At 42.7% G+C, this 26,202-nt stretch overlaps 1 protein-coding gene across 1 annotated transcript in view; it reads right to left on the bottom strand.

Moving 5' to 3' along the window:
- Window positions 1-26,202, bottom strand: part of tgfbr1b (transforming growth factor, beta receptor 1 b) — a 76,215-nt gene that overhangs the window by 34,466 nt on the left and 15,547 nt on the right. The window contains exons 2-3 of the mRNA XM_037756568.1: window positions 7,018-7,269; window positions 2,609-2,863 (exon numbers count right to left, since the gene is read on the bottom strand). Coding sequence (XP_037612496.1) covers window positions 2,609-2,863; window positions 7,018-7,269 — 507 coding nt within the window. The remainder of the gene's footprint in view (window positions 1-2,608; window positions 2,864-7,017; window positions 7,270-26,202) is intronic.

The following is a 26,202-nucleotide window of genomic DNA, read 5'->3' as shown; positions in this document are numbered from 1 at the left end:
GCCTGCAGTGGCTTGAGGGGGGAGATGACTAGAGCAGCCAAAATGTACATTTCAACTTCATTTATGCTTCTCACAGTACTGTTGTCCGTATGAAATTATTATGCTATCACACGTTGTTAAATATTTCCACTTTGTGAATAAATACTTTCAAATGATCATTTTTAACATCAGTGGTGCGCATTGATTGTCACTGCAGCAGCAACTCTGTCAACACAGACGCTGTTTGCACGTAATCCTGCGCCCGATATTGATGTTGCAGCAGTGTTATTTAATAAAACATAAAGAAAGTTAACGTTTATTACGTCATACGACATTTAAGTTGTTCATTAATCGCCGGTGAAATCATGTTCTGCGCTCTGTATGGAACACCGTTAAGCTTAATGATAACAGAACTGTGATAAGTTAACCCCGGCGGAGGCGTTACTTCTCCCCACTTTTAACAAAAACTCTTGGTCCAAAAGACATCAGTCAAAGTGTAGACTGTCTGATGGATATTCCCCCGGAGAATGAGACACAAACTAGCTCGTCAGGCTCTTAACAACAACAGGGGAGTGCTGCCTGGCGCGGCGCTGACGGGCGTAACGTGTACGGAACACCGTACCAAGGCTCCGCAATGACATTTTAGAAAATGTCAATTAAACGTTAGTTAAATATCTGTTAAAGATAAAAGAGGATTTTGTAAAATGAAGGCGAATTACGTTTCAAAAGAAGCGCCGTTGGTGGTTAGCCGCTATGGTTAACCGCTATGGTTAGCCGCTATGGTTAGCCGCTATGGTTAGTCTATGGGACTAACTAGCTTACTGCTACTTCCGCTACCTCACCGGAAGTTACGGACATAATCATTTCTACAGTAACACCCCCGAGAATGAGGTGGATATCTTTACATAGACAATAGTTGATGATGATATATTAATGCTGATATCATAGACTCAGGTAGACATTACTCCTCTATATCTTTATAGAGACTATAGTTGTTGATGATATAATAATGATCTGGATATGGAATTTAGAACCTTTAAATATGCAAATTTGGTCCTTGAATGCAAATTTGAATAAGATGGAAACTCTGGGTTGTGTGTATACGGTGGGTAGGTCACATGAAGCCCTAATTTTGCCTATAATTTTCAGTTTCACCTCAAATATGACTTTACTTTTCCCATCTGTTTATCATCACATGACCGAAAACATGAAAAGAAAATGAAAGTACATAATAAGGAAGAATAGGTGGTGTAAAGATCTTTACTCCTTATTACAGCTGCAGTTTCATATTCTTAAATGTCAAATCAAAAGTTTGTTACCAGATCACTAGTAACACCGCTGATGAGGAAATGATAGTGGAATAAAATACTCCTCTGCATTTCAACATGCACAACACTGACTCAGCAGAGTGATTAAAACCGCCCACACAGCTCTGCCAACGTGCGTGCATGCATACACACACAAAATTGCATATTGTGAAATATGGTGTAAATAGCTAGAAAAACTGAATCCAAGTCTTTGCTTGGCAGCGAGTCGGAGGTGCCAGTCTCCACTGAGAGGTGCTAATTTATGGCTAGTATAAAGAACAGCTTTTGCCAGTGTGTGTGTGTGTGTGTGTGTGTGTGTGTGTGTGTTTATACAGTTACGCATCTTGAATGCTCATTATAACAGACTTCTACTTTAAGATGTGTGCAGCTGCACAGTGTGTACGTGTGTGTGTGCACACACAGACAAACAAAGGGAGTGTAAATCTAACCATCAATGCCATTGTTTAAAATTCTGTTCATAAAAGATATTCTCAATATGCAACTTTGTTTGAAACATGGATACATGTGCTTTTACCAGTTAGGCTTACATCTAGAAACCCTGACTTAAGACTACAGTTAAAACATGATATATATGTCTGACAGGCAGCAGCTTGATGAGCAATACACTGATGCTAACTCTCAATGGATTTTACTGTTCAGAACCTCTCCATTATACCGCCTGATCAGACCTGAGAGAGAGTCTGCTTGGATCTACGTGGGTATTAGAGACTGCCTGGACTGGTCTATATTTTGGGCCCGTCCTAGCTCAGGTCGGGTCTAAGTGGACCTGTGAAGAATGCTATACACCGGTGCAAACGCTGTATTGTGCGTCACAGCTCTGTAAAGTGATGCAGAGTCAGTTTTTGTACTTGTACGTGTAGCCACTGTAATCACTACTCTGCTGCACTGAGTGGTAGTTACAGTTTGACATATACATGTTAGCAGATACACCTTGTGAATGAACCACAGCAAATGCAAAGTTGCATCCTCAATCATTCCTAAAATATATTAAATAAGCCTCAACTCACAAAGACTATTTCCTGGCCAAGTGCAGTCACTTCCAGGAGTCTTTTCATCATGGTGAGGTTGCCAGGCAACCGGCGGAGACTACCGACACCAAAGCTACTACTACTTTTTACACTTCAGATGTTTGTACAGATTAAACAAATGAGATGTAAGGTGGTAATCGTTGAGAGGTGCTGGTCGGTGGACTTTGTTAGGCTAGCTGTTTCCCCCCGCTTCCAGTCTTTATGCTAAGCTAAGCTAACAGTGTCGGCCCAGACTGTCCAGGAACACCAGGACCCCGGGGTGCAGCATCGTACCTGATCCGGAGCCCGAGGTGGTCATGTCATAGATGAGGTCCTTCAGCGTAGTTCCTACGGTGATGAAGGGGTGGTCCATGGAGGGGTCCTCTTCGTTGGGCACCCGTTGGTGGTGGTGATGATGGGCCCCGGCACCCCTGTGGCTGTGGCAAACGTAAAACGCCAAGACCAGCAGCAGGCAGAGCACGCATACCGGGCCAGCAATCACCGCTGCGAGGGCCACGGGGCCCAGAGGAGGAGTGTTCACTGTGGGGACTACAGGACAGAGAGGAGACAGACACAGGCTGGATTAGAACTAGGACAGGTCTAAAGGTAACATATCACCTGGGAGTGTAGTGGCTGACATCTGGCAAGAGAGAGCAACATGTGAGGGATCAAGTCAAGGCCACAAACTTTTGGAAAGGTTCACTTTGAGCATACTGATGGCTGGCAAGTGGCAGGGCTGAAGTGCTAGCTACGAGCCAGAAAACTAATAGGCCAAGTGGTGCGGGGGCATATTCCATCTGCTAGGCTGATGGGAGATCACACACACACACGCACACGCACACGCACACACACACACACACACAGTCTTCATCCGTCTAAAGTAGTGAATATATATTAATATACAACTGAAGACCGGAGGGACAGAAAACCTGAATCATCCATATCTTTCCCATTGCATGCTGGGATAGATTAGGTTCTTGTCCCCAACAAACTTTATTTTTTTCTTTTGTTTTTAAATCATTGTGTGATGAAGTCATTACAAAACTCGAAGTGCACTCGGAGAGCGCAGACCTCCGCCAAGGCAGGTTTGGTTTGTCCGCTCTGAGCTACTGTAGAAACAGGGCGGCGGCTCTGTATGTAGATATATCTACATGTATACATCTATATGTATAAATCCTCTGCCATCTCTCGGTCTGTTAACTCTTTCTCGTCCCGTGTGTGTGAAATATGACACCTGCTGCTCTGAGCTGACTCCTTAAGATGCATTCACTTTCAGATTGTAGCGTCCGTCGTCTGACTATCTATTGATAACACGCCGCTGATACGCCAAAATGAATAAATGGGTTTTATTTCTATAAACAAAAGCAAGACGACGGTGCTTCACCTACTGGTCTGAACTCAGAGCGCCCTCATCTGTTCAAACAAAGCACTGAAAAGACGAGAGAATGCAGATCAGTGCTTGTATGACTAGATGTACCTATGATTCCCTGATATCGGGATTCAGTATTTCGTCTCGACGATGCATATAGTCACGTTTTTATATTGTGATAATTCGTGGCATGGTATTTCGTCACAACCCTAGTATATTGCGGTGTCGACAATCCCCCTCTGCATTTCTATACACAGCACGGTGGTCATAAGAAAACATCACTTTGCTTTACGGAACTGGGGAGCAGAGCTTCACTGAATAGTTCAGTAATGTCTGCGTGATGGATGAAAGCAGGGTAGTGATGTGAAATGTGTTGCCTCCAACAATGTCATCTAAATTTAAGTACAGTAGTTATAGTAGTACTATAGTAGTACTAGTACTATAGTATAACAGTTGTTCCTTGTTTCAAATGCCTGTCATCTTTCATGTTACATGTCTGTTAAATCGTGTCTAATTGTCACTTACCTATAGAAAATAAATCAAAATGATTCCACACATACAACAAGATTTATCAGGCGGACAGTGACTCTCAACTTTAAGCAACAGAGATGGAAAGTGAAAGGCAGAGAGACTGTCTTATGCCCGGTTCAGACTCCACGATATCAGCCCGATTATAGCCCGACACGGCCGTCGGGGGTGTCCACTCGGATCGGGAACAATAAATGAGTGCTGAATGAAAGTCTAGCATGTTTGATTTATTTATTTTTTGCTTTCCACGATGTGTTCCGTCACGGCCGTGAATTTGACCGGCTGAGCACAGCTGTAAACACCTGGCTACTTATTATGCAGAATGATTGTGTGGGAGTAAATAACACCACCCCCGTTGCGTCTTTGCGCCACTTTCGCACTCCCTGTGAATTATATTTTGATTGTTTTCCAGACATGCGCAAGCTTGACAGCTCCGACTTCTGCAGCGCGAGCACGCATCCATGGCGTGCATGCAGACGAACGAAGCACTGGACTGCTCGCACCCGGTAGCGGCGTGGAGGAAGACGGACAGCGATCTGCGTGAGCTGCCGGCGCTGTGGTGTAGAGGAGAGTTTCAGGTGCTATCAGTCCACTTGACGAGGGCTGCTTCACCCACAGGAGCTTTCAGAGAAAATGACTTTCCTTTCCCCGTCATGATATCGACGTGCATGCAGCATCAGCCTCACGTATCAATGCCGGAGAGCAGACGGTCCGCGAGGTGAATTATCACGACGGGAGTAAAGTAAAAAGCTAAACAGAAACTCAGCTAACGTTAGTCTAACGTAGTTTTAACATGTTGTTCCAGATGTTTTCATGTATGAAAAGAGCCCAAATGAACCCTGTAGGTGGACTACTGGATTACTATCAGCAGATTAGTTAAACAGCGTTTGTAGAGGAATGATTCTGTCCCAAGCTGTTTGATCACTATCAGCTGTTTGATCACTATCAGCTGTTTGATCACTTTCAGCTGTTTCATCTCTATCAGCGGTTGATCACTATCAGCTGTTTAATCACTATCAGCTGTTGATCACTATCATCTGTTGGATCACTAACAGCTTGTTGATCACTATCATCTGTCGGATCACTATCAGCTGGTTGATCACTATCAGCTGTCTGATCACTATCAGCTGTTTGTTCACTATCAGCTGTTTGATCACTATTAGCTGAGCTGTTTGATCACTATCAGCGGTTGATCACTATCAGCTGTTTGATCACTATCAGCGGTTGATCACTATCAGCTGTTTGATCACTATCAGCGGTTGATCACTATCAGCTCTTGGATCACTATCAGCTGTCGGATCACTATCATCTGTTGGATCACTATCAGCTCTTGGATCACTATCAGCTGTCGGATCACTATCATCTGTTGGATCACTATCAGCTGCCTGATCACTATCAGCTGTCAGCTGTTTGATCACTATTAGCTGAGCTGTTTGATCACTATCAGCGGTTGATCACTATCAGCTGTTTGATCACTATCAGCTGTTTGATCACTATCAGCGGTTGATCACTATCAGCTGTTTGATCACTATCAGCGGTTGATCACTATCAGCTCTTGGATCACTATCAGCTGTCGGATCACTATCATCTGTTGGATCACTATCAGCTGTCTGATCACTATCGGCTGGTTGATCACTATCAGCGGTTGATCACTATCAGCGTTTGATCACTATCAGCTGTTTAATCACTATCAGCGGTTGATCACTTTCAGCGGTTGATCACTATCAGCTGTTTGATCACTATCAGCTGTCTGATCACTATCAGCTGTCTGATCACTATCAGCGGTTGATCACTATCAGCTGTTGGATCACTATCAGCTGTTTGATCACTATCAGCTGTTGGATCACTATCATCTGTCTGATCACTATCAGCTGTTTGATCACTTTCAGCGGTTGATCACTTTCAGCGGTTGATCACTATCAGCTGTTTGATCACTATCAGCTGTTTGATCACTATCAGCTGTTGATCACTGTATTATTGATCTACCGTTTCTATTGAACATGAGGACAGAAGCAGCAGGTTAAACCACTGTTCATTTAACTTGAATAGAAGTTGGGTATCTATATTTTGTATTAAATATTGCAATGTCTTGTATCTTGAGAACTGAATCAGCAGGTCTTGCAGTTGCACTTTTTATTATTTTCTAATAAAAGCTGTATGTATTTGCCATTAATCATTGTTTATTTGTTTATATCCATAATTAATTTATTACTGATTCCCTCACAAGAAAACCTTTGAGGAATCCTGACCTGCTCTGTCCAGTATGATATTTATTTCACAGTTACACTGACTGAATTTTTGGCAAAAAAAGTTACTATATCGATTTCAAATCATTGAATCGTATCGGATCGCTCTAGATGAGCCAAATATCGTCCTTGAATCGTATCGGATCCATGGAAATCTTATGGTATCGTTGTAAAAACGTATCGTTACATCCCTAATGGTTAGCGACTCCTGCTCTATACTTTTGTTCTTTCTGTCTCCTGATGCTACTTGCGAATGACGTTAGTGCACAATCCAAGCCTTTGGGTGAAAAGGTCAGACAATCTAACGCACTGACTGCGATGATTTGACACGCTTAAATTGAAGCTCCTACGGTGCACTGCAGGCATCAGATTTGAAAGGCAAACACCACGGAACCAGCAGGCAACCTTTTTTAATTTACAGATGCATGCGTCACACACTTTCAGTGTTACATTTACAATTGTGTGTGTGTGTGTGTGCGTGCGTGCGTGCGTGCGTGCGTGCGTGCGTGCGTGCGTGCGTGCGTGCGTGCGTGCGTGCATGCGTGCGTGAGTGTTTCTACCAGGGATGAGTTGGATGTCAGGCTCTTTGTTGCAGTAGTCCGTGGTACAGCACATCGGGTAAATGCCCGTGTCATGTTTGACAGACGGGGCACAGATGAAGGGCCGGTCTCGTGGGATCAGTTCGTTTTCGTGCACACACTGACGCTGCTCGGTGGTGATCCGGCTGCCCGACTTGCGGATGGCGACGAAACAGACGCCATCTGTCGTGCAGCTGGAGTTGGCACTGCAGCGGTCACAGTAACACTGGAGTGCTGGGGAGGAAGAGGAGAGAAGACGGGGAAGTTACAATTAAGGCCTGAAATGTCCAAGTAGATATGAACATAATCCAACAAAAAGTCACGTAGGTTTCAAACTTTTATTTGATTAAAAAACTCTAAAGTTGAAATCTCTGCCAAAAGAATTCAGACCTGCAATGAGACTCATCTGGCAACAAAACAATGATTCAACAGAGTTTGAAACTGATCTCATCTAAATTCTCCGCCACGCGGAGTAAACGTTGTTTCATAAAACCTCACGATTTGAACAACTTTTCATCACAAAGCTCTTTAGATTGTACCGACCAAATCTGAAGTTGATCGGGTTAAATCTGTAAGAGGAGTTCGTTAAAGTACAGAGCCTGGAGATGGCCAAAAATACACGAAAAAAATCAGATAAAATTCAAAAAGGGGCAACTTCCTGTTAGGTTTACGGTATACCTCCAAGAGGCTTTTTGGTACATCTCAACATGTTGCGTATACCTGCCAAATTCCATACTTCTAGGTGAAACCACAATGAGGGGCTCAATTTTAGCAATTTTTTAGGGGGCGCTATCAAGCCATTTTGTCACATTCGAGCAAGAGACCCAGAAAATATATAATTTTTCACCAGTCCTGATACATGTGCTGAATTTGTTCAGTTTCCGAGCACCTTTAGCCCCTCAAAAATGCGATTCATTTGCGTAAATTAAAATAATAAACGGCCAAATTACAATAGGGCCTTCGCCGACCTTCGGTCAGTGCTCGGACCCTAATAACCAACTTCATGTGCACTTTTTATTAAACAAAACATGTTTATTTTCCTCACTGTACTGAGCTCTGTTTTCACTGAATTCCAACATTCAAATTCGAGGCTGAGAGCCAATCAGACACCAAGACCTTGAGGAACACCACAGAAAAAGACATGCTGTGATTTGGGATCAAAAACTTTTGACATTTGGAGATTTCTGCAACAATTTCATTTTTCTGCGATTGGATGGCGAGCACTTCTGTTGTGTAAACTGCTCAGAAACCCCCTTATTGTCGATGTAGCTAGGAAAAAACACACGTGCGGTGTTTTGATGTGCAATCAGGGTTTCTGTTGATTTGTTAAAATGCACTTTTTCATTTGTGTTTCAACTCAAGTGAACTCAGTCGTATGGAACGCATTCATCTTGCATGGCTGGCCAGGTTAAAGCAACACACACCTTCTAAGACAAGACCTTTGAATAATTAACAGGGTGGGCACACTGTGTCCAACCGACCCATGTATCCGACATCGATACACACCGGCAGATGGTATTACATAACAGTAGGAAATCTGCTCTATGGTGCAACACCTTCACAGTGCTAACAGAAGGATTTAAATACAATGAATGAAGTAAATGCCAGTAAGAGAGTCCACAACATTATAAAGAAGAAATACACTACCAGTCTGGGAATGTTACGTAACGGCAGGCTCTCTCGCTCATGGAATTCATGGAATCGTCTGGAGGTGATTTCCAGACAGACAAAGGAAGTGAATATACAACAGCAAAACAACAGCAGCAGTGTGTGTGTGTGTGTGTGTGTGTTGCATGTTGTGGAGAAGGAAAAAGAAGGCAGATCAAATAGTGGATGATAGGAGACAGCTAAATAAAAGCCAGCTGACACTTGTCTCCTCTGACTCAGCCACAGGACAGATAAGTCAGAAATGTCTGTGACACACCCACACACGCCCTCCCCTCCCCCACACATACACATACATATAAACACACACACACACAGCACTGTGTCAGATGTCTAGACTACAAAACAACTGAAATGTTCCATGTATCATAGTCATGGATGTATAAAGAGAACTGGATCCAGCGTTAGAGGCAGGGCCCCGTTCATTCCTATGAGAGGGTCTCAGTGGAGCATGAAGCTTAAATGGCTCAACTTCCGTCTGGAAAAGTACCCGGATCTTGGGCACATGGAACATGCGCAGTAGCGTCCGCTCAGTCACACAGCCTCGGTCTGGGTCTCATTCACATGAATAGAGGAAGGGAGCTAACTCTGGATTCAGCTATTAGTGCGTTTTACAACTTTTAGGACCTAATGATTTAAATTAGGGCTATTAGAGTGTTCATACTGGGAAGTTGATTCACCTCAAAAAAAATTATCCTCTGAGTTACAGACGTATCTTTCCCAATGGAAGTCTATGGGAAAAAGTATTTTTGGGCCCGACGGCGTCACGTGACGGACACGGAAGTTGCAGTACAGCCGTTTGGCCACTACGAAAGTTGGGATCAACGACCGGCGCTCTTCCTGGGGGCTTGGTCATAGTATGTATTACAGGGAACCTGCTTGCGGGAAGTGGTAGTCTTCTGCTTTTGACTGCCATAATCAGTGACTTACTGACGTAGCTGATGAAACTGATAACATCGGGCATTTCACAAGAAAAGATGACGGTCAATATGTGTAGCGCGCTTACATCTTTACCGTCAGGTTGCTGTGTGTCTGGCCTCTCCGGTCCAGCTTTCGCTGCAAGGCTGCAGGTTTCCACCCGGCGTTGATACGCCAGAATAAACTAAACAGGTTTGATTTCTGTCCAAAAAAAAGCAAAACGACGGTGTAAAGTAATCGGTGTGTGCCCGACCACCGTGTAACACCGGTAACACCGACTATCGTGGCAAGCCTACTCGGAGCGCCATATTGTTGTAGGTTATGATTTTATGAATGGTGTTTGAATTTGTTACCGGGTGTTCAGACTGCGTTACCCTTACTGTGCTGTGTCAGGTAGTAGTGAGAGGATGAAATATGATCCACAACACAGCCATGAGTTTGAAGGCTTATCAGTGTCGAGGGAAAAAATTATCATTTAGTGTATAACCTTTGTATTAAGTGTGATTCTCTGTGTTATACTGTTCATGACTGGCTCCCTTTCCCTTTGTTCTTATGCATATAAAAACCCTGGTGAGGATGCACTCAGCATCGATTCCTCGGCAGTCGCTGACTGTCACTTTAGAGGTTTCGGTCCTTTTGCGCAAAAGCTAAATAAATATACAAAGATAAATTTCTCTTTGTTGGTCTCCCTTATTCGGTCAATTTCCATCACAATCAGAAGTTTATGTGACAGGATTTTACAAGAAAGTCATCATGGTGACAATCATTTTATCCTGCGTCTCAATGATCGCCAGGTAAACAGTAAGTACCCATTCAGCAATCTAACCTGAATGTGTGTATTATAACAGTCCAGTCATTTCTGAATAAAGCCATAAGGAACATTAATGACACGAAGTGGTCACACACAGGTTCTGACATGTAGTTTATGGTGATGACTGATAAAGGTTGGATGGGATTAGGGCTCTTCCAGCATATTGTGAATCAGTCAGTGTGTAGAAGAGAAACAGCCAACCAGACTGACGGGTCTTTAGATGCAGACAGACAGTTGTTGGTTTTTCAACAACACAGATGAGTCAGCGACAGACAAACAAACCCATCATTTCTGTTATTAAATAGTGCAATCATTCCTCCTTCCTCTTCTACTTCATAATAAAGTTAGCAGAAGAGCAGCTGTCTTTGTCTGAGCGGCAGAGTTTGAGGAACATTTTATTAAAAAGCAGTCACCTGCAGAGATTTCCAAATTCAATGCCCAGTAGTAGTCTCCCCAACAAACTGATTGCTTTTCTAAAACCACTGAACAACAATCCAAATAATAACACACTCACAACCCTGTTAGAAGACTGCAGTCTTCCTCTCAGCAGCACAGCTAGTGTCTCTCTGTGTGAACGGCCAACGAGAGCACTTCTACACATGAAGCAACTGCACAGAACTCTGTACAACACCAGAGAGAACACTAGAACTCTGTACAACACCAGAGAGAACACTAGAACTATGTACAACACCAGAGAGAACACTAAAGACTAGGGATGCTAATTTGAAAAAAAACAAAATTTAAACCGATAACCGACCCTCGTTAACCGATTATAAACCGTTAACTGATAAGATTAGTGCGCCAGCTGCGGTGTCCATGTACAGCATGTTGTTTCTTATGGTTCCTGGATATGAGGATACTTTCAGATAGCCATCTCTGATTGGAATTTCATTGGTGCTCACAGCATAGAAAAATGGCAAGAATAGAAACAAAACCAATAGAAAATCAAATTGTCAATAGTTTTCAAGTTTAGATAGTTCTTATGGAAAGCTGTGGATCATCCAGAGTAACAAGGAGGGACATTGTGTCTGTTTGGTATCACTCTAAAATGATAAATTGGTCAGACCAAAAACAAAAAAGAATTAAAGCCGCAAGCGGCATTTCGCGGGTTATAGCCTTTCGCGCTCAAAGCGCCCCCCTAGTCGCCGATTTGAATGAAACTTTCAGCGGATGTTTCAGCTACTCTTGTGAACATATGCTGCAAGTTTGGAGACGATGGGCCAAAGGCTTGTGAAGTTAGGTCTATTGATGTGCTGAGCCCGCCCCTTAAAAATGAATTGGTCAATATCTTCACAACACAATGAGATATCAACAAGCTTTATGCAACTTTTGATGAGCCTGGTCCAATAATGATTCGCAGAAAATATGCCAGCAACCAGACCTACGGTTTAGGAGGAGATGTCAAAAATGTGTTTTTCAAAGAATTCAACATGGCGGAAAATCTAGTCAGTGGACTTTCATGGTCCAAGAGACTTTTGTAGATCACATTCAGCAGCACATGTCTGTCAAATTTCTAATCGATGGGACTTTTGGTGTGATGGGGCTGGCCGTGAAAAATTTTATAGCGCCACCATGTGGCCAATTGTTTTCATATTTTATGTGAAGCATTATGACATCATGTACAGTTATGGTACCAAGTTTCATGTCTCTAGCTCGTTCCAGCTCACAGCTAATTGAGCAAAGGCATAATTTAGCATAAAATGCTGAATAGGCCACGCCCACATGCACCGATCAATATCACACTTCAGATCTTGGTTAATACTTGCCCCCAGAGTATGTGCACCAAATTTGATAAAATTCTGTCCACCGGATCATGAGGTACAAGTTTTTGATATTAGTGGCGCCCCCTATGGGTCAAGCGGACAATGCTTTGGTACGCCTATTCCCAAACACGTATTGAAGATATCTACCAAGATTTATGATGATTTGACTAATGGTCTATGAATTATGGCCAATTTCCTGCTAAGCCCCTCCAATTGAAAAGTTTGTTGGTCAACAGATTCATAACGCAATGAGGTATCAACACGCTTTATGCAACTTTAGATGACATTAGCCCAATAATGATCCACAGAAAATTTGGTAGCAATCGGACCTACGGTTTAGGAGGAGATGTCAAAAATGTGTTTTTCAAAAAATCCAATATGGCGGAAAATCTAGTTAGGCGGACTTTAGTGGTCCCAGAGGCTTTATTGTAGATCACACGGAGCTGGACATGTCTGTCAAGTTTCAAGTCAATCGGACTTACGGTGTGCGGGGCGTGGCCTTTCCAATGTCGCGTGTTTGGGCGTTAATTACAGCGCCACCATGTGGCCGATTGGGGTCATAGTTCTTGAGAAGCACATGCACATCATTTGCAGTTATTGTGCCAAGTTTCATTTTTCTCGCTCATTCCAGCTCACGGCAAATTGAGCCGCAGCATAAGACAACAAATAATAATAATAATATCAAATTCACGCAAACTCAATAGCCTAAAAAGACATCTGAAGACGTAGTCTTGGGTTCTGGAAAATTTAAAGAACTTCCCTCCAGGCGTCTCTGAGATATTGCCTTCACGAGAATGGTACGGCCGGACGGAAAACATAAAGCCTCCGGCCACGGCTGTCGCCGGTGCAGAGGCATAATAAAACCCAAACTATCTGCATGCAGATGCCACTACAGGAAATTGAGAAGAATATTGTACACTTGGGTTAACTGTTATTTTCAGTCTGAACAGGCTCTCAGGTCTCTTTGTATGAAGGTATTAATGGAGCAAAACACCTGAGCACCTGTGACAGTGGAATTTGTAGTTGTAGAAAATAGTCACATGTGTATCAGTAAATTCGTCACAGAGAAAAAATGCTTTAGGAGTTGCAAACTTGTAGAATCTTGTTCTCTCCCACATACACAACACGACAGTTACACCTTCTCAAATGCTTCATTGCAGGTGCACAAATCCTATTCTACAAAATCACAAATTTAGAAACCTGCACGCTCACATTTTTGCAGTGACTATGGTGCACAACACATTAACACACCCATAACAAAACAATGTGAAGGAACGGACAAAGTTTGCACATCTGCAAATCAATATGTGAATTCATGCAATGAGAGCTGCACATCTGTACAGTATTTTCTCACAAATACAGGTTTTTCTTGGATATTGTTAAAGCACAAACACAAGTCAATAAGTGTGACTGCTCCAATCTGCCGCTACGAGTCTACAATACTGTTTTTTTTTGCTCACAAATGACAAGTTCTGTGTGCTCTCACTTTTGCACCACATATCTCTGTGAAATGTGGAGCAAAAGTGATTTGTGTACCTGTAGAGTCAGAGGCGGACACTCCTGTCTAGCGTGGGCGAAATTCAGTCAGCTGTAGTTGGTTTAGCCGGGTTAATCAAGTTCAATGGACAACCATTTATTTCAAAGTGTATGCCGACACTATTAAACTGAAGTACGGGTGTATCTGTGGATACACTTCAAACATTACATTTACAAGGGCATCACCTGAATGTGTTGATTAAGATATTCCTTTATTAGTCCCACAGTGGCGAGTTCCTCTCCCCACAGCGTTCAGGCAGCCTCCCACTGCAGATTCAGACCGTGCCAAAGTAAATGGTAAATGGACTTGCATTTATATAGCGCTTTTCTAGTCTTCCGACCACTCAAAGCTCTTTAAACTACATGTCAGCATTCACCCATTCACATACACATTCATACACTGATGGCAGAGGCTGCTGAGGTGCCAACTTTGCCCATCAGGATCTAATCTAAATACTCATTCACACACCGATGGCTATGCCTTCGGGAGCAATTTGGGGTTAAGTGTCTTGCTCAAGGACACATCGACATGTGACCCGGGGATCGAACCCGGGCATACACTGATTACATTGCCAGACCTGCTAACCATGGACAAAGTTTTTGATCACTTTGGCAACCTAGATATGAATCACTGTCGTTCGCACAATGAACTAAATACAATTAGTCTAGTACTGTACGATTAACGGCCCCGGGGAATGGCGAGGTCCGGCCGAGGTGTGCAATAAAGCTCATGGCCAGAGCCGAGAGCCACTTTTGATTTCGATGGTGGAGATCGGAAGACAATTTCGGTCCATTTTCCAATTTAGGATCGAAATCGTGACACCCCTATTGAGTATGTTTGTAAAACACACAAAAAATGTCTTCCAAAACAACTAGAGTCATTATCAAGGAAAAGGGAACAACACAAATCCGACTGCTGAACAAGATATGAAAATGCTTTTGGAATGCTAGATAGCAGGTATTTGATAGATCAGCACTTAGCCCTTCCCAGCTCTCTATCTCAGAATGAAGACAAGCAAATTTAGTTTGAGTTTCACTGTTGGGATTTCTTGCGTTCTCATCTTCAACGTAACTCATCATCTCCACCTGGTGGTGCAGGTCAGACCTCCACCCACGGCAAGTGACCTGGTGTATGTACCAAGCACCATATTTGGCAGCCTTTGAAAACATGCTGCATTCCATTTTGAACCAAGTATTCTGGAGCCCTAAAGCTTACAGCGAGCCAGAATGAGCCTTTTTGCCAGCCACCCCCCCCACCCCCAACCCCCACCCCCCCACTTTAAGTTCACTAGGCTGTGAAATAGACTAATGAGAAAGAATGGGAGTGTGAAGAATGGGAAAGTAGGCCAGTTGTTCATTCTTGAAGTCTAATCCAGAGAATGTCAAATAATTCAGAGAATGACTCTCCACCTTTTTTTAGGCATTTTTCTACAGTTAGACTCTAGACTCTGAACACCTCGCAGCTTACAAGCAAACTGGTTCTGGAAAAAATAAGCATTTTACCATTTGTAGCGTAGTGGCCGCATGGACACGTCCAGACTGGTTTGTGCGGTCACAAAAAATTGGAGCCACAAACTAGAGACCTAGAGCATTCAGAGGATGGATGGATCAAACTAGAGACCTAGAGCATTCAGAGGATGGATGGCTTTCCTAGCTAGATTGACAATAAGGGGGTTTCTGAGCAGTTTACACAACACAAGTGCTCGCCATCCAATTACCGAAAAATAAAATTCTTGCAGAAATCTAAAAATGTAAATTTTTTGATACCAATTCAAGGCATGTCTTTTTCTCTCTGGTGTTCCTCAAGGTCTTGGTGTCTTAATGTGGTATTCTGGAGGGATTATTGATCATTTTTATAAATTCTGGAATGGTAAAAAAATTGTTAAATTTAGCACCAAATCTGTGTAACAAATGATATCAACCCACACATTGCTGCTACAATTTAGATATAAGTGAGCATGGGAAACGCCATCGTATACTTCTATCATAATGTTCTTAGCCCGTATGTACTTTCACGATTTATTTCAATTAATTAATTAATTGATTCATGTGGGCAGTCCACCGTGCAGTGGTTAGCACTGTCGCCTCACAGCAAGAGGGTCGAAGGTCCAAACCCGGCTTGGGGTCCTTCTGTGTGGAGTTCTCCCCGTGTCAGCGTGGGTTTTCTGCCCGTAGGTGTGAATGTGAGTGTGAATGGTTTTCTGAGAATGCAATGAATGGAACCAGAGAATGAGTGGATTCTTTGATTAAGTCAAATTTCAGTTTCAGAACTAATTCTGTTTTTTATTAAAAAAAGCCACGGCATCAGATCTTCTTTTGGACCTGTCACTTCTTGATATGTGGGTCAGAGTTTGTCTGCGATGTCTAATTTTGGAGTCAACATACAGGTGAATGCAAATCAACTGCAGCGCTATCTGGTGGTTCAGTCTATGCTGGACCCTTGTAGCTTCATTCCCACCCCATTGATCCACCAAACACTGTTTTATAGCCACGTTGCGCACTGTGCATTGTTGGCTGTGTAGTAGCCAGGCAACAGAGGAACAATAGATTACAAAGGCGCCCGTCAGCAGGGGCTGAACCACATTAATCCATCCATCCACCCCTCCTCTCTCTTCCTCGCCTAGTGCTCCCTCCTTATTAACATCCTCCCTCCCTCCCTCATCCCCTTTTCCTTTTACCTCCTCTTCTCCCCTTCTCTGACCCCCTCATTCTTACAACAATAGAAGGGAAAATGCTGAGTGTCAAGAACAAATAAAAGAAAAGAAATCTACAAGCTGCGGACAGTACAAGTCAATATTTCAAGATACAAGCATGAAATGAATTGAGTGTAATCCGCCTGGCTGTGGTTCTGTTTGCATCCGAGCCTGGTGTGAGACTGAAACGGTGTGTGCTTACAGCGACAGGGTGAAGATATTAATCTGGAAGCGATGTGTTAGCACGTCCGAAGTTCATGCAAATCACCTCCTGCTGTGAACGGGGCTCTGGGTTTGCACTGTAGAAGAGATGGGATGTTTTTTTCAGTGTCCTGCTGACAGGAAGGATTTGTAAAGGATATGGTGGTGTTGGGTCTACAAATAAGGTCTGGGGGATCTGATCTGAGTGTGTGTGTGTGTCTATGTTTGCATTTGTATGAAATTGTGCTCTGCAAAACAAAATTCTTGAATTTAATTCCTTGAGGGGGGGGGGGGGGGATTGATCATTTGTTACCTCAAGGTCTAGCAAGGAGGTTTGTTTTCACCGGCGTTGGTTTGTTGGTTTGTCTGTTTGGAGGATTACTCCAAAAGTCCACGATGGACTTGAATGAAATCTTTTGGAGGGGTGGGGTTTACAAATTACAGGTGAGTTGGACCAAAGCACACTTGGTGATTGTTGGAAAGAGTAACGATGATGGTTTAAGTGAGTTTTACTTTGTTTCTGTCCAGTTTGCATGAAATGTTTTACGATGCTCCGCTACGTACAGCTGATCGCAACATTAACTAAAATACACATGGATGATGGCGCAAGCTGAACGAAGCGGGGGGGCGGAGGTCTGCGCTCTCCGAGTGCCATTCTAGTTTAAATATGTTTCACCGGTCTGCTGTGAAAAAGGTTTATTTAGCAAAACTGGCATTGGTATTCAAAAGTTGGCTGTCGACTCAGATCGTAGTGCTCTGGTATTGTATCGGAAGATACCCTGAGTTGAGGTATCAGGACAGAAACAATTATACAGCTTTTATTTACTCACAGTTTCATCGAGATCAAGATCCCTTTTGCAGAGAGAAACTTGAGTACAACGGATGAAAATAAAGTCAATCATAGCCAGACACAACAAAAGGAAGTTCAGCCCAGGGCTGCAACTAACCATTATTTATCATTGTTGATTAATCTGTTGATTATTCTCTCGATTAACCGATTAGTTGTTTGGTCTATAAAATGTCAGAAAATGATGAAAAATGTAGATCAGTGTTTCCCAAAGCCCATGATGACGTCCTCAAATGTCTTGTTTTGTCCACAACTCAAAGATATTCAGTTTTACTTTCATAGAGGAGTAAAGAAACCAGAACATATTCACATTTAAGTGGCTGGAATCAGAGAATTTAGACTTTTTTCTTATAACAAGACCCAATCATGGACACATTGGAAGTTAAAAGTTGGTTAAAATCAGCCAGTGTGAAATACCCATTCAAGTTTTAAAATCCTCTGTAATCCTGTCCATTTCAAAAAAGTGCAAAGTAGTGGAAGACAGTCTGTCCAGGTTCAGTGTTTCCCCAAGGGGTAACTACAGTTAAACAGGCCTGAGATCTGCTTTTATATTTGAGAAGAGAAGTGATGTACTGAGGCCGCTTCTGCCGGATACCTTAAGAAATTCAAATGATAGGATCTAGTTACCTTCTTGTTGCTATGAGGACACTGTAATGAAACGCAAAGCACAATGATGAACTGCATCGTGTTGTGCTGCATGATACAAAATCAAGATGAGAAACCATGCATGAGTAAAGCACATCCACAAAGTATCTGATACAGCATCCAACTCTAAAGCAAGGAATCTCTGTCCGTTTGTTCCTCTAATAGTTATCCGCATATCTCAAGAACCGTTCGTCCGATCAACTTCACACTTGGCGGGTGTGTTGCTGGGGACCCAAGGATGTGCAGTGTCGATTGACAACGCTGCAAGCAGCAATACCGGGAGCCCACCGGAAGCCAAGCAAACGTTCCGAACAGCCGCGGCTCATCTACTGCTATTCACTTTACAGCTGGACTCTTCTTCACTTTCCGTGAGTCCACATAGCAGTTAGCCAACTGGAAGCCGAATCCAACCAGAGGGTGTTTCACTGGTGTGACCGTGTGTGTGTGTGTGTGTGTGTGTGCGTTTCCTCCGTGAGTAAGACGGTATTTCCCTGGTGTCAGACTTGATACTAACTTATAACACGAGTAACGTTAACGCCAGCAAAATACCTCTTTAATCTACGCTCCACTTTATAACCACAGTAGTGATGTAGAAGCAAGCGACTAATACGCCTATTAGCCTGTTACCTCCGAGATGCATATTCTTTAAGTGCTTCGGGACCGTTGGTAAGTCATTTCGGGGGTACAATGACTTAGAATAGTAACATAATTCATTATTTTTCATATCTAGACATCATAATAAATCTATAGCTGTCAGGGGCCCTTTTAGTTGGGGCCCCAAGCAGTTGCCTGCCTTGTTTAATGGTAGTCTGCCCCTGGTGTTTTTTCCTATGAACCAGAGTGTATTTCACCGGTGTTTCTGACCATCAGTAGCCACGAATTGGGTGCCTTAAGCAACTACGTCATGGCAGGTGTATTGCTCAGGACCCAAGGTAAGGCAGTGTCGAGTGTGAAGTTGTTCGTATGAGCAGTTCTTGAGAAAGCTGCAAGCAGCAACACCAGACCATTCTGAACAGGCATGTTTTCAACTCATATTTGATCAGCGCTGCCTCGTTTGATCGGAGTTCACGAGTGATGGACAGCTGCTCAGAGACGGCAGACTCCAGCTGGGCACATGATTGTTTTTCAGATGACCTGTCTCATGCACTACTGTCAGGATATAGTGACCGTTTTATAACGGTTCGCTCCACTGCAGCTTTACGTGGCTACAGCGCAGCATGGAGGAAGCCCCCAGGAGACGCTCCAAATGAAAAGAGAGGATCAAGTTTAATCTAATACATTGACTCACAGCAGAGGGCAGATGGCAAAGAGAAGCGGCAAAGACAATGGTTTCGCATTGCACAAATCGATTGCAATTAAATTCCACAACCCCTTTGCAAAAAAACATAAAGTCACACAAACCTGGGCGAACACACACTCACAGCCTTGAAATGTCCAAGGCAGTAATTGAATTATCAAGCATTCAGTGCTCAGGCTCTATGCAGCAGAGAGAGGAGAAGAGAATGAAGTGCTGCAGAGAAAACCTGAGAGCCAATCCTCCCAGCTCCATTCAGACAAACTCTGCTGTGAGCTTTTCGCTGCGGTTACTGGGTTCTGGAGTTACTGTTGCTAGGTTTGAAGTTCATTGGAATCAGAGGTAGGTAAGCTACTCAAGAGTAGAGGTATACACGGGTTGTGTCTAGAAGGTAACCTCACTCGACATGTATATTTCTGTAGTATCATTAAGGTTTCTTCATCACTGACAGATGAGCTGGTCTGTAACCTGTATCTACCTGAGATACAGGTGTGGCTCATTATCTATCAGCGAGGATCAAAGCATTACACATCACCTGGGTGGTAAACCTGAGCGTGTTGTGGGCAGTTGACTGAAGCCCGATTACTGGCAGCTTGTGCGACACATAATTAGAAGATATTCCATGTTATTGTCTGGTCAGCTTTACTGTACACAGTGGTAATTACAGGAATGACTCAGGGAATGCTAAAAGGCTCTGATATCTCCCCATTGATGCCAAAATGTGTTAACTCAGAGTTATTTTCTACAGCGGAGAACATTGGCGTAATTTGATTTGTGGAAACGTTCATAGATTGATGGGGAGCAACCCTTTCACAATAAAAGGATGTACACCTTTTAAGTAGGTTTAAGATTGTTTTGCCGGTCAGGAAGGTAGACATGGAATTAAGAAGGCATTAAAATTGGGCTTAATAGAAATTCTTCATCAATAGTCTCTTTGGTGGTTTTGTGACTAAATTAAGATGCAGAAATGTTCCCTAATTTATTTTGTATCCTCAGGCTTTCCGCCAGTGGATCGCAAGTCTGGCAGCCCGCCAGGCCTAAGTTGACTCCCCAACGGGCCTAATCATCAGAGACTTATGTATCTTTAAGATGGTTTTAAACTAAAATGTGTTCTACAAGTAGCAAACTTCTTCAAGGAATAACTCAGTGCGTGGGTTGTGTTGTCTTAACGTTAGCGACAGTTGGTGTGGGCTGTCGGCTAATAAATGCTACAACTCCCAGGCCAAATTCCTGGGTCCTGCTTGTCACCAGCAGATTACATTGCAGGGGTTAGCCCTGAAGTTAGCCCTGAAGTTAGCCCTGAAGTTAGCCCTGAAGTTAGCCCTGAAGTTAGCCCTGAAGTTAGCCCTGAAGTTAGCCCTGAAGTTAGCCCTGAAGTTAGCCCTGAAGTTAGCCCTGAAGTTAGCCCTGAAGTTAGCCCTGAAGTTAGCCACAACAACGGCTCCTCCGAGTCAAACCTCTGACCAAGTGACAATTAACAGCAGACCCAAATTATAACAAACAAGGAATAATAATCACAAGGAATAGGCATTTCCTCTTGGTCACATGATGACAACCTGAAGCCAAATTTAATATCTACATGTTTTGGAATACTGAAGTTTAAAATGAATGCAATTATTAAGGTCTGCGTTACGAACTGGAGAAATCCAGTTTGAAAGATGAAGGGAGTTAATAAAAAAAATACTATGGAGCTGCATCATGAGAAATGTAGGCTCCAGAGATATGGTTTCATAAATAAATAAACAGTATCTCTCTGAAGTTTTATAAAGTGTAAAAAGTAATAAAACTAGCGAAACTTAAATTCAACTATTCAACTCTGATAACTGTACACCATCTATGCAGTGTCTGTATGGATTAACACAGGCCTCATATGCAGTTCCATTACATTCATGACATTGGGCTTCTCTAACAGCAACATGTGACCGCTACTGCGTTCTATTGATTGATTTATAAAGCCCTTAACATGCCATCATATATCACATTACATATTACTGATATTATAACACAACTGAACTAATAGGTCAATTTAAAACCATGATGACCTACTAGTCTATTCTTTAATGTAACTGATTTTAACTGTGGTCTGATTTTGTCTGTTTGTTTTCTTGTTAATTATTTGTTTGTGCGCGTGTGTGTGTGTGTGTGTGTGTGTGTGTGTGTGTGTGTGTATTTATTCAGTTTTAATTGTACTCTGGATATCATTGAAAATGAGGGTATGTCCTCAATGATTCTTCGAGATTTAAATAAAAGTTAAATGAATAAGTTACGTCTAAAGCCAGAGTCAGAACACGCCGCAAAGACTACAGCCGACGGCCGACTACCACGTACGTTCTGAGCCTGTGAGATGAAATAACTCTCCACACCAGCATGTAGCGGTAGTCTTTAGTCGTCATTCAAAAAGGGAAACCAGAAAACTCTGGATATACAAGCCGTTGTTACGATAAATACATGAAATAAAGCAGCTTGTGCCGACCATTTCCACACCACTCTCACTCACCACTTAGCTTCATTCCAGATGTTCATGTCGCTGTGAAAATATCCATGTGTTGGATGAAGATGATAAAATGAGAAGAGTCTTCTGTGTGCTCACTGTTGACTTTACTCAGTGGCTTGCCTTCCTCACTTCCATTTCTCTTCTCATGCACTGATTTGCTTAAGCTGAACAGCCAATCAGAATGATTTTCTCTCAGCGACGGGCTCCGCCGCCGTGCAACATGCGGAATCGGCCAAAAAGCCTCCGACACGGGCAGACTAGAGCCAACGGTGCGGGACACACCACAACAACTAGGCCGACAGACGCTCACTGGTGGCCCTAAGTTGGCCAACGGCCGACCGTCAGCTTTGTGTGTCAGGGCCTTTACATTATGGAAATGGAATACTAAATTACTGGCACGCTCCTTTAATGTTCTGTCTAGCGACAACAACGGCCCAGGCTCACTTAAGGTGGGCTGACCTTTAAGGTGGACCAGCTTTTCTCATTTAGTGACGAGCCACTCCTCCGAGTTTTGCTCAGCTTTATACGGTATACTCGGTGAAATGTCAGGAAGGATACCGCCCAAGCCAATTGACAAACCGTCAATATATTTAGATTATTTTGCGCTGGCCTCTTTTCTAAGTTTGTATTGAAAATATTACCTTATTATTTCAATGAAATGTACTGAAACAGATGTATATGTGACACAAAAAGGCAATGTATTAGTTTGGCCGGTAAAAATATGTTTAAATCTACCCGTCCCCTTGGTCAGGGAGTCAAAAAGTGAATTTTGGACACTGACGAAGAGCAGTGTTCTCATAAGACAAAACAGGAAGGTTTTTGACTTGAGAGTCGGAGGGGGGGGGGAACAAAGTAAAACTGTGATGACATCATTTCAATAGGGGTCCACTTCACAGAATACCATCTAAAACCTGGATGAGGGGAATACAATTTCAATAACGCAAATCCTGTACATCTTCAAGCGCTTAGAAAACCATTTCCCAGTCCCCGGAGAGAAGTGAGGTGTCTGTGACAGTCTGGAACAAAGTCCTGTCTTCAGGCTCCACAAATATAAAAAACAAAACAAAGTTTGACATGAGGCACTTGAATAAGAATCAAAATGTTCAGTGGTTTGCTTTCCCTGGGATCTGGAAGAGCGGCACTGTTTCACATTTCAAATGCCTGTCCTGAATGAAAAAACAGTTTCCAAGTGAAGTGACTGAACTGTCACCCAGCTCACATCACAGCCTCACTTCATCTGCAACCAGGACGCCTCGGAACCTGACAAACCTTTTGAGGAACACTTCTCCCCTGTAGATGTAGCTGATGTCAAGTGTGTCCAACGAGCACAAATAACAAACTGAAAGGGATTTTTAAATTATGAAACACAGGCAGAGACGCAACTTCACAGAAACTTCTCTCCACGCAGAAATAAAACATCAGTGGGGCAAATCTCCTCTTATGAACATGAAGAGTACTGTTCACTAAATCATTCCATCAGGTACATTTACGTTACTCAAACTGCTTTTTCAGTCACAGAAACTAAACAGTGGACTGATCTCCCTCCAGATACTAGAGACATGTTAAAAAGGGTCATGTTGTCTCTGCAGGTATGTCTCTGCCCAGTCAGAGGAGAATCTTTCCCTCTCCTCTTCCTCCTCTTCTCTCTCCTCTTCCTTTCTCCACTTCCTCCTCCTCTTCCCTTCTCCACTTCCTCCTCTTCTCTGTCCTCTTCCCTCTCCTCTTCTCTCTCCTCTTCCCTCTTCTCTTCCTCTCCTCTTCCCTCTTCCCTCTCCTCTTCCCTCTTCTCTTCCCTCTTCTCTTCTCTCTCCTCTTCCCTCGCCACTCTGCTGCTCTGTAGCCGGTCTTTGAGCGTCACCGGCCGACTGGCAAGTGAGCTGCGCCCGCGGGCGATTGTGGAGCTTTTCAACTCCATAAAGTCAGATAAACACATGTTCCTGTTAATTTATAATGGACATTTATGTCGTAATATTTAAACAAACTATCCGTCAACAAGGAAATCAAAGCCTCTCGTCTACAGACCGGTCTCTAGAGAGCTCCAGCAGCTCATAGCGGTCTCTCAGCGTGACTACCCGGCTGGAGAGGCAGCGACTCCGGCAGGCACTAGCTAGCTGTCACGGCAGTTTGTGGAGCTTCTAAACTCCGACAACGGTGGAGCAAATGTTCGATTTGCCATCTAATATTGTAAAACTACCGATATTAAATATCTACACAGTTGATTTCTCGCTTCAAAAACTTTCAGAAGTGAATTTAGTGATGAAATAGCTACAAAATATGTAAAAAACAAGCCGTTTTTGGCTGTTGTTGTTGTAACCGTTGCCTCTAGCGGTCCAGCGCTTTGCATTGTGGGATACAGTAGACGAGGTAGACTGGTCCGATGCAGACTGGAGATTTCTTTTCCAAATCAGTACGACATCCGGGTATTTTTGGCATACTGTAGATTTTGCTTTTGTTCGCATACTACATACTACATTTTGGCCAAATCAGTACGTACTACTAGTATATAATGAGGTTGTACTACTAGTATAGTGTGAGGTTGTACTATCAGTATAGTGTGAGGTTGTACTACTAGTATAGTGTGAGGTTGTACTACTAGTATAGTATGAGGTTGTACTACTAGTATAGAGTGAGGTTGTACTACTAGTATAGTGTGAGGTTGTACTACTAGTATAGTGTGAGGTTGTACTACTAGTATAGTGTGAGGTTGTACTACTAGTACAGAATGAGGTTGTACTACTAGTATAGTAGGAGGTTGTACTACTAGTATAGTGTGAGGTTGTACTACTAGTATAGTATGAGGTTGTACTACTAGTATAGAATGAGGTTGTACTACTAGTATAGTGTGAGGTTGTACTACTAGTATAGTGTGAGGTTGTACTACTAGTATAGTGTGAGGTTGTACTACTAGTATAGTGTGAGGTTGTACTACTAGTATAGTGTGAGGTTGTACTACTAGTATAGTATGAGGTTGTACTACTAGTATAGAATGAGGTTGTACTACTAGTATAGTAGGAGGTTGTACTACTAGTATAGTACGAGGTTGTACTACTGGTATAGTATGAGGTTGTACTACTGGTATAGTACGAGGTTGTACTACTAGTATAGAATGATGTTGTACTACTAGTATAGTATGAGGTTGTACTACTAGTATAGTATGAGGTTGTACTACTGGTATAGTATGAGGTTGTACTACTGGTATAGTACGAGGTTGTACTACTAGTATAGAATGATGTTGTACTACTAGTATAGTATGAGGTTGTACTACTGGTATAGTACGAGGTTGTACTACTAGTATAGAATGATGTTGTACTACTAGTATAGTACGAGGTTGTACTACTGGTATAGTACGAGGTTGTACTACTGGTATAGTACGAGGTTGTACTACTAACATGTCTACATATAATTTAATATTTATGTATCCTAAATGGTGTATTTTAGTGTATGTTCATCAGATTTACAGTCCCAGTTGTAGTAAAGAGTAGCAGAATAGATTCAGTTCATTCAGCATCTATTGTTTATGGGATCTTTGTTGTGATGGTGATATTGCCTTTAAAATTAAGATTTTGTACTTGTTGCAGATAAAAATCTTATTTTTTTTTATTGCATCTACATTGTACTCTCCATGGTTATATAGTTTAGTTTAGTCACAATGGATTCATATTCCTTAGCTTCTTACCTTTCAAAGGAGACCAGATGTATGCATCTAAGCCTTATGGTTGAGGAGCTAGTCTGGATTTATTTCAGGTGTTTTCTTTCGAGGGATAAAGAAACTAGGGCTTTACAGGTTAATACACACATTAGAGCAGAACTTTGGTTAAATCATTCACAGAAGTGAAATTAACGATGCAATTCAGAATCTCTGGTCCAAGGATGAGTGGCTGATCAACACTAAGAATAAGCATAAAATGTCATCTTTGAGTACTTCAGGTACCCTGTGGAGTTCATGACTCCTAGCGATCAAGTATTTCTAACAGTGCAAATGTGTCTGAATTTTATTTGATCTTTGTGTCAGACTGAAAAGAGTTTCAGTTTTTAATAGAACTATTTTGGACATATAAGGACACATCTCTATGTGGAATGATCTTTTATTTCATCCTGCAGCTCTGCTATCATGGTGTTACTTCGTCTGTAGTCTTCGTCTTGCACATGCTCACACGTACAAAGACACTGGACAGAGTACGTCCACATGAAGCATCTTTTCTCTCCGTTTCAGCCCTGCTTCTAGACTAAAACTGCTTTCCCTCCCCCCTTCCCCCTCTCCCCCCCCATAACGGAGCTTTTTGTCTTTACAAAAATAATA

Source organism: Sebastes umbrosus, chromosome 21 (genome assembly GCF_015220745.1).
Source record: "Sebastes umbrosus isolate fSebUmb1 chromosome 21, fSebUmb1.pri, whole genome shotgun sequence".
Taxonomy (NCBI): domain Eukaryota; kingdom Metazoa; phylum Chordata; class Actinopteri; order Perciformes; family Sebastidae; genus Sebastes; species Sebastes umbrosus.
Note: the sequence above shows the minus strand (reverse complement) of the source record. Positions and strands in the feature narration are given on the sequence as shown.